The sequence below is a fragment of the Oncorhynchus tshawytscha genome, unplaced genomic scaffold, assembly GCF_018296145.1.
Source record: "Oncorhynchus tshawytscha isolate Ot180627B unplaced genomic scaffold, Otsh_v2.0 Un_contig_3669_pilon_pilon, whole genome shotgun sequence".
NCBI lineage: Eukaryota > Metazoa > Chordata > Actinopteri > Salmoniformes > Salmonidae > Oncorhynchus > Oncorhynchus tshawytscha.
In genome coordinates this window covers 17501-26913 of record NW_024609002.1, presented here as the reverse complement: position 1 = coordinate 26913, position 9413 = coordinate 17501, and the positions used below count along the sequence as shown (strand labels likewise).

General features: G+C 51.5%; 1 protein-coding gene across 1 annotated transcript in view; it reads right to left on the bottom strand.

Annotated features, from left to right (window-relative positions):
- Positions 1 to 1812: 1812 nt before the first annotated feature.
- The window catches only part of LOC112240576 (protein FAM83G-like), a 12437-nt gene continuing 4836 nt past the window's right edge, over positions 1813 to 9413 (bottom strand). Inside the window, exons 3-7 of the mRNA XM_042313989.1 lie at positions 7084 to 7208; positions 5980 to 6310; positions 5450 to 5841; positions 3678 to 4420; positions 1813 to 2081 (exon numbers count right to left, since the gene is read on the bottom strand). Coding sequence (XP_042169923.1) covers positions 1813 to 2081; positions 3678 to 4420; positions 5450 to 5841; positions 5980 to 6310; positions 7084 to 7208 — 1860 coding nt within the window. The remainder of the gene's footprint in view (positions 2082 to 3677; positions 4421 to 5449; positions 5842 to 5979; positions 6311 to 7083; positions 7209 to 9413) is intronic.

Below are 9413 nucleotides of genomic sequence, written 5' to 3'. Positions count from 1 at the left end.
GGGGTAACTGGAGACTGGGGGGTCTCTAGTCTCTATGGGCTGGTGGTGGTGATGGGATAACTGTAGACTGGGGTCTATATGGGCTGGTGGTGGTGATGGGGTAACTGGAGACTGGGGGGTGGTTCTCTATGGGCTGGTGGTGGTGATGGGGTAACTGGAGACTGGGGGGTCTCTATGGGCTGGTGGTGGTGATGGGTAACTGGAGACTGGAGGGGTGGGTCTCTATGGGCTGGTGGAGGTGATGGGTAACTGGAGACTGGGGGGTCTCTATGGGCTGGTGGTGGTGATGGGGTAACTGGAGACTGGGGGGTCTCTATGGGCTGGTGGTGGTGATGGGTAACTGGAGACTGGAGGGGTGGGTCTCTATGGGCTGGTGGAGGTGATGGGTAACTGTAGACTGGGGGGTCTCTATGGGCTGGTGGTGGTGATGGGTAACTGGAGACTGGGGGTGGTTCTCTATGGGCTGGTGGTGGTGATGGGGTAACTGGAGACTGGGGGAGTCTCTAGTCTCTATGGGCTGGTGGTGGTGATGGGATAACTGTAGACTGGGGGGTCTCTATGGGCTGGTGGTGGTGATGGGTAACTGGAGACTGGGGGGTCTCTATGGGCTGGTGGTGGTGATGGGGTAACTGGAGACTGGGGGGTCTCTATGGGCTGGTGGTGGTGATGGGTAAATGTAGACTGGGGGGTGTTATAAATGTTTAACAGTGAAACACCAGTCTCTAGGCTCTCTGGCAACGCCTCGTTACCACCTTTACAAGAGTTCACCACAGTAAAACACCAGTCTCTAGGCTCTCTGGCAACGCCTCATTTCCACCTTTACAAGAGTTCACCACAGTAAAACACCAGTCTCTAGGCTCTCTGGCAACGCCTCGTTTCCACCTTTACAAGAGTTCCGCATCCCGTCCTCCAAAACTTCCCCTTCGAAAGGTGTCAGTGCGGACGGGAGCAGACGTCGTTTAGCTGGAACCGATGGCTTTGAAATGAGTCTTAATACTGTCTGTGTGAATACTGGAGGACAGCAGGTCTGCTGGTCTCAGCTGGAGGACAGTAGTTTTGATGGACCCAGCTGGAGGACAGTAGTTCTGATGGTCTCACTGGAGGACAGTAGTTCTGATGGTCTCAGCTGGAGGACAGTAGTTCTGATGGTCTCAGCTGGAGGACAGTAGTTCTGCTGGTCTCAGCTGGAGGACAGTAGTTCTGCTGGTCTCACTGGAGGACAGTAGTTCTGATGGTCTCAGCTGGAGGACAGTAGTTCTGATGGTCTCAGCTGGAGGACAGTAGTTCTGATGGTCTCACTGGAGGACAGTAGTTCTGATGGTCTCAGCTGGAGGACAGTAGTTCTGATGGTCACAGCTGGAGGACAGTAGTTCTGATGGTCTCACTGGAGGACAGTAGTTCTGATGGTCTCAGCTGGAGGACAGTAGTTCTGATGGTCTCAGCTGGAGGACAGTAGTTCTGATGGTCTCACTGGAGGACAGTAGTTCTACTGGTCTTACTGGAGGACAGTAGTTCTGATGGTCTCAGCTGGAGGACAGTAGTTCTGCTGGTCTCAGCTGGAGGACAGTAGTTCTGCTGGTCTCAGCTGGAGGACAGTAGTTCTGATGGTCCCAGCTGGAGGACAGTAGTTCTGATGGTCTCAGCTGGAGGACAGTAGTTCTGATGGTCCCAGCTGGAGGACAGTAGTTCTGATGGTCTAAGCTGGAGGACAGTAGTTCTGCTGGTCTCAGCTGGAGGACAGTAGTTCTGATGGTCTCACTGGAGGACAGTAGTTCTGATGGTCTCAGCTGGAGAAGAGTAGTTCTGATGGTCTCAGCTGGTCTGGTCCCAGCTGGAGAAGAGTAGTTCTGATGGTCTCAGCTGGAGGACAGTAGTTCTGATGGTCTCAGCTGGAGGACAGTAGTTCTGATGGTCCCAGCTGGAGGACAGTAGTTCTGATGGTCCCAGCTGGAGGACAGTAGTTCTGATGGTCCCAGCTGGAGGACAGTAGTTCTGATGGTCCCAGCTGGTCTGGTCCCAGCTGTTCTTCTGGTCTGTCTCTTTCAGTGCAGGACTGTAGCTCTGTCTCTCTGGGTGTGGAGCTGGGGGAAGGCGTGTGGTGGGGTTGAGGGCGAGGTGTCAAATGTCTGTGTGTTAGCCTGTTGTGCTAGCCTGTTGCACAAGCTGAGTGTTATCCTGTTGCGCTAGCTGAGTGTTAGCCTGTTGTACATAGCTGAGTGTTAGCCTGTTGTGCTAGTTGAGTGTTAGCCTGTTTCACAAGCTGAGTGTTAGCCTGTTGTGCTAGCTGAGTGTTAGCCTGTTGTGCTAGCTGAGTGTTAGCCTGTTGTGCTAGCTGAGTGTTATCCTGTTGTGCTAGCTGAGTGTTAGCCTGTTGTGCTAGCTGAGTGTTAGCCTGTTGTGCTAGCTGAGTGTTAGCCTATTGTGCTAGCTGAGTGTTAGCCTGTTGTGCTAAATCAAATCAAATCAAATCAAATTTGTCACATACACATGGTTAGCAGATGTTAATGCGAGTGTAGCGAAATGCTTGTGCTTCTAGTTCCGACAATGCAGTAATAACCAACAAGTAATCTAACTAACAATTCCAAAACTACTGTCTTATACACAGTGCAACCCCAGCTAGCTGAGTGTTAGCCTGTTGTGCTAGCTGATTATTAGCCTCTTTTTTCTCCAAGCTAACTGCTGTATGTTTAGTCTCTATACTATGTGTAGTATCTGTAGTTGGGTGTGTATTGTGTGGGGTCTCTTTCTCCTCAGGTCTCCAGTGTAGTATCTGTAGTTGGGTGTGTATTGTGTGGGGTCTCTTTCTCGTCAGGTCTCCAGTGTAGTATCTATAGTTGGGTGTGTATTGTGTGGGGTCTCTTTCTCGTCAGGTCTCCAGTGTAGTATCTATAGTTGGGTGTGTATTGTGTGGGGTCTCTTTCTCGTCAGGTCTCCAGTGTAGTATCTATAGTTGGGTGTGTATTGTGTGGGGTCTCTTTCTCGTCAGGTCTCCAGTGTAGTATCTATAGTTGGGTGTGTATTGTGTGGGGTCTCTTTCTCGTCAGGTCTCCAGTGTAGTATCTATAGTTGGGTGTGTATTGTGTGGGGTCTCTTTCTCCTCAGGTCTCCAGTGTAGTATCTATAGTTGGGTGTGTATTGTGTGGGGTCTCTTTCTCCTCAGGTCTCCAGTGTAGTATCTGTAGTAGGGTGTGTAGTGTGTGTAGTGTGTGTAGGGTGTGGGGTCTCTTTCTCGTCAGGTCTCCAGTGTAGTATCTATAGTTGGGTGTGTATTGTGTGGGGTCTCTTTCTCGTCAGGTCTCCAGTGTAGTATCTATAGTTGGGTGTGTATTGTGTGGGGTCTCTTTCTCCTCAGGTCTCCAGTGTAGTATCTGTAGTAGGGTGTATAGTGTGTGTAGTGTGTGTAGTGTGTGGGGTCTCTTTCTCGTCAGGTCTCCAGTATAGCTCGTTGGCCAGTAGATCACAGACAGACTCAGGGAGTACAGAGTCCCTGCACTCATAATATTCCTCTGATGTCGTCGACATGTCCGAGTCACAGGACGGGGACGTCACAAAGGACTCCTCATTAACAGGCGTTGCAGTACGCAGATCAGGAGCGTGCGTGAGCAGGTCGCGTCTGTGTGTGCGGAGGTCAGGCGTGCGTGTGTGCTGACACAGTCATTTTACGGTTTCGCAGTCACTCTGGGGTCGTACTATGGTCTCACAGTCACACTGGGGTTGTACTTCGGTCTCACAGTCACTCTGGGGTTGTACTGCAGTCTCGCAGTCACTCTGGGGTTGTACTGCAGTCTCGCAGTCACTCTGGGGTCGTACTATGGTCTCGCAGTCACTCTGGGGTTGTACTGCAGTCTCCCAGTCACTCTGGGGTTGTACTACAGTCTCCCAGTCACTCTGGGGTTGTACTACAGTCTCCCAGTCACTCTGGGGTTGTACTGCAGTCTCGCAGTCACTCTGGGGTACTACTGCGGTCTCGCAGTTACTCTGGGGTACTACTGCGGTCTCACAGCCACTCTGCGGTCGTAGTGTGGTCTCATAGTCACTCTGGGGTCGTAGTGCGGTCTCACAGTCACTCTGGGGTCGTACTGCAGTCTCACAGCCACTCTGGGGTACTACTGCAGTCTCACAGCCACTCTGGGGTACTACTGCAGTCTCACAGCCACTCTGTGTTCGCAGTGCGGTCTCACAGTCACTCTGGGGTCGTAGTGCGGTCTCAGAGTCACTCTGGGGTCGTAGTGCAGTCTCACAGTCTAGCCACAGTCCAGTTCCATTCAGACAGTCTCTTTGTGGTCCTGTTAGCTCCAGACGGTCTGTCTTCTTAACCTCTCTGACTCCACATAGGTCCTGACCACTCCCGTTCCTCATGACCAACTGCACCGTCCGGGGCTTGGGGACGGGGGTGAAGGTAAGGGAGGGGTATACGGGACTGGGTAGAGTGGGGGAGATGGGGTAGGGAATAGAGTTAGGGGTAGGCTTAGGGGTAGGATTAGGGGTACATTTAGTGGTAGAGATAGGGATAGGGGTAGAGATAGGGGTAGAGATAGGGATAGAGATAGGGGTAGTGGTAGAGTTAGGGGTAGAGATAGGGGTAGAGATAGGGATAGAGATAGGGGTAGTGGTAGAGTTAGGGGTAGAGATAGGGGTTGAGATAGGGGTAGTGGTAGAGATAGGGGTAGAGATAGGGGTAGTGGTAGAGATAGGGATAGAGATAGGGGTAGTGGTAGAGATAGGGATAGAGATAGGGGTAGTGGTAGAGATAGGGGTAGAGATAGGGGTAGTGGTAGAGATAGGGATAGTGGTAGAGATAGGGGTAGTGGTAGAGATAGGGGTAGTGGTAGAGATAGGGGTAGAGATAGGGGTAGTGGTAGAGATAGCGGTAGAGATAGGGGTAGTGGTAGAGATAGGGGTAGTGGTAGAGATAGGGGTAGTGGTAGAGATAAGGGTAGAGATAGGGGTAGTGGTAGAGTTAGGGGTAGTGGTAGAGATAGGGGTAGAGATAGGGGTAGAGATAGGGGTAGTGGTAGAGATAGCGGTAGAGATAGGGGTAGTGGTAGAGATAGGGGTAGTGGTAGAGATAGGGGTAGAGATAGGGGTAGAGATAGGGGTAGTGGTAGAGATAGGGGTAGTGGTAGAGATAGGGGTAGAGATAGGGGTAGAGATAGGGGTAGTGGTAGAGATAGCGGTAGAGATAGGGGTAGTGGTAGAGATAGGGGTAGTGGTAGAGATAGGGGTAGTGGTAGAGATAAGGGTAGAGATAGGGGTAGTGGTAGAGTTAGGGGTAGTGGTAGAGATAAGGGTAGAGATAGGGGTAGTGGTAGAGATAGGGGTAGTGGTAGAGATAAGGGTAGAGATAGGGGTAGTGGTAGAGTTAGGGGTAGTGGTAGAGATAAGGGTAGAGATAGGGGTAGTGGTAGAGATAGGGGTAGTGGTAGGGATAAGGGTAGAGATAGGGGTAGTGGTAGAGTTAGGGGTAGTGGTAGAGATAAGGGTAGAGATAGGGGTAGTGGTAGAGATAGGGGTAGTGGTAGAGATAAGGGTAGAGATAGGGGTAGTGGTAGAGTTAGGGGTAGGGGTTGGTCTAGGCACAGCCCTGTCAGGAAGTGTCTCCTCATTGGGCAGGGTAAAGGGACTGCTGAACCGTATAGCCTGGCTCGTTTCAAACCTCTCGGAGCGTTGCAGGTGCACCTGGGTCGACCGTGACGCATCCCGCACGTTGATGAACCCGATGACATCTCTGGGGGGGTCGGGTTCGGGCCAGGTGGGCAGGTACGGAATCAGGTACGCTTTCTCCAGACAGGCCAATCCCGGGTGGAGGGGCGGAGCTTCCACTGGCTCCCGGACACGCACCTAGATTGATTGAAACGATTGATCACAATATTGAGGACACTTTTCTTTTTTTTTTAAGAATACAAAATAAACAAATCAACAGCGGCTATAAAAAGAGCTCGGTACATTATGGTAAAGAGGAGCAAAGCATTCTGATACCTTTGTTTTCAGGGGGTTCTGGGAGTTGGAGTTCTGGAGCTCCGGAGTTCCGGAGGAGACGGGGCCGGCGCTGCTAGCGTTAGCGTTGCCGATCACCACAGCGTATTTAGGGCTGAACAGCTTCCTGGCGTTAGCTGCGGAGAGAGAAGCGACGGGGGTGGCCCGGGGGAGGGGCTCTGGCTCCGGTTCCGTCTCCGTGGTGACCCTGCGGAGGTCGACCCCGCTGGAGGTCAGGTAGAGGTCACGGAACAGCTGGTCAAAGGAGTCAACCGCCTGGCCTGTTACCATGGTGACCAGGTGTCTGTCCAAACGAGACGCCGTCCAGGTGAAACTGGAGGGGAGGAGCACACACACAGACACAGACAGGGGTCGGGGGTCAGAGGTCGTCACTACAAAGATCCTTCCATTGAGGACGTTTGAAAAGGTCACGAAGACGTTGATATATGCCTTACTCGGCGATCACAACATTTTTTTAAATGGCACTGAGCTAGTGATATTCAGAGGCGATGGATGCTGCTTAGACCACATGAAGTGATAGCAAGCCAGGAGAATACTTGATGATACTTGTTGTTTTTAATTATTAAGACTTCCCCAAACCATAGCCCTTCTAGTCCTCGGAATGAATACCTAAACTTAACCCTTTGTGTTGTTTCTGTTTAAACCCTGTAACCATGGAGAATGAACCCTGTTACCATGGAGAATTAACCCTGTAACCATGGAGAATTAACCCTGTACCCATGGAAAATTAACCCTGTAACCATGGATAATTAACCCTGTAACCACGCAGAATAAACCCTGTAACCACGTGGAATTAACCCTAAGGAAAACTATGATATCAGGTCAGAGGGTTAGGAGTCAGAGTGTTAGGAGTCAGAGGGTTAGGGGTCAGAGGGTTAGGGGTCATAGGGTTAGGGGTCAGAGGGTTAGGGATCAGAGGGTTAGGAGTCAGAGGGTTAGGAGTCAGAGGGTTAGGGGTCAGAGGGTTAGGGGTCAGAGGGTTAGGAGTCAGAGGGTTAGGTGTCAGAGGGTTAGGGGTCAGAGGGTTAGGGGTCAGAGGGTTAGGGGTCAGAGGGGTCAGAGGTTAGGGGTCAGAGGTCAGGGTACCTGTACGATCCAGAAACAGCCTTGTCTCCATCTATCAACAGGAACCTGTGACCCAGCCGTCCTCTCACCCTGGTACACGACCTGCTGAAGAACTCTGCTCCCCCTGACACACGCACACGCAGGCTCTGCAGGACAGAGTGGTGTTGAGAGGACAGTGGACAGCAGGACATAATGACTAGTGTGTTGAGAGGACAGTGGACAGCAGGACAGAGTGGTGTTGAGAGGACCAGTGGACAGCAGGACATAATGACTAGTGTGTTGAGAGGACAGTGGACAGCAGGACAGAGTGGTGTTGAGAGGACCAGTGGACAGCAGGACATAATGACTGGTGTGTTGAGAGGACAGTGGACAGCAGGACATAATGACTGGTGTGTTGAGAGGACAGTGGACAGTAGGACAGATTGGTGTGTTGAGAGGACAGTGGACAGCAGGACATAATGACGGGTGTGTTGAGAGGACAGTGGACAGCAGGACAGAGTGGTGTTGAGAGGACAGTGGACAGCAGGACATAATGACTAGTGTGTTGAGAGGACAGTGGACAGCAGGACAGAGTGGTGTTGAGAGGACAGTGGACAGCAGGACAGAGTGGTGTTGAGAGGACAGTGGACAGCAGGACATAATGACTGGTGTGTTGAGAGGACAGTAGACAGCAGGACATAATGATTGGTGTGTTGAGAGGACAGTGGATAGCAGGACATAATGACTGGTGTGTTGAGAGGACAGTAGACAGCAGGACATAATGATTGGTGTGTTGAGAGGACAGTGGACAGCAGGACATAATGACTAGTGTGTTGAGAGGACAGTGGACAGCAGGACAGAGTGGTGTTGAGAGGACAGTGGACAGCAGGACATAATGACTGGTGTGTTGAGAGGACAGTGGACAGCAGGACATAATGACTGGTGTGTTGAGAGGACAGCAGGACATAATGACTGGTGTGTTGAGAGGACAGTGGACAGCAGGACATAATGACTAGTGTGTTGAGAGGACAGTGGACAGCAGGACAGAGTGGTGTTGAGAGGACAGTGGACAGCAGGACATAATGACTGGTGTGTTGAGAGGACAGTGGACAGCAGGACAGAGTGGTGTTGAGAGGACAGTGGACAGCAGGACATAATGACTGGTGTGTTGAGAGGACAGTGGACAGCAGGACAGAGTGGTGTTGAGAGGACAGTGGACAGCAGGACATAATGACTGGTGTGTTGAGAGGACAGTGGACAGCAGGACAGATTGGTGTTGAGAGGACAGTAGACAGCAGGACATAATGACTGGTGTGTTGAGAGGACAGTGGACAGCAGGACAGAGTGGTGTGTTGAGAGGACAGTGGACAGCAGGACAGAGTGGCTGGTGTTTACAGTAAGTGGTTCAACAGGTAGACATGTCTGTCTGTTCTGTGGGTGTGACCCAGTGTCTGTCTGTCTGTTCTGTCTGTCTGTTCTGTCTGTCTGTCTGTCTGTCTGTCTGTCTGTCTGTCTGTCTGTCTGTCTGTCTGTCTGTCTGTCTGTCTGTCTGTTCTGTCTGACTGTTCTGTCTGTTTGTTCTGTCTGTCTGTCTGTCTGTCTGTTCTGTGGGTGTGACCCAGTGTCTGTCTGTCTGTTCTGTCTGTCTGTCTGTCTGTCTGTCTGTCTGTCTGTCTGTCTGTCTGTCTGTCTGTCTGTCTGTCTGTTTGTTCTGTCTGTCTGTCTGTCTGTCTGTCTGTCTGTCTGTCTGTCTGTCTGTCTGTCTGTCTGTCTGTCTGTTCTGTCTGTTTGTTCTGTCTGTCTGTCTGTCTGTCTGTCTGTCTGTCTGTCTGTTCTGTGGGTGTGACCCAACTGCCAGATAACATATGGAAAGTAGCACACAGCCATAACACTGGGGCTCTATAAAATAATCTCCCTCTTTCTCTGTTTTTTGTCTGTCTGTCTGTCTGTCTGTCTGTCTGTCTGTCTGTCTGTCTGTCTGTCTGTCTGTCTGTCTGTCTGTCTGTCTGTCTGCCTGTCTGCCTGCCTGCCTGCCTGCCTGCCTGCCTGCCTGTCTGTCTGTCTGTCTGCATACCTGTCTGTAGCCTGGTGGTTAGAGCAGGTAGACTAAGGTCGGTACTGCTCAACCAGTCTGTGACTAAGGTCGGTACTGCTCAACCAGTCTGTGACTAAGGTCGGTGCTGCTCAACCAGTCTGTGACTAAGGTCGGTACTGCTCAACCAGTCTGTGACTAAGGTCGGTGCTGCTCAACCAGTCTGTGACTAAGGTCGGTGCTGCTCAACCAGTCTGTGACTAAGGTCGGTACTGCTCAACCAGTCTGTGACTAAGGTCGGTGCTGCTCAACTAGACTGTGACTAAGGTCGGTGCTGCTC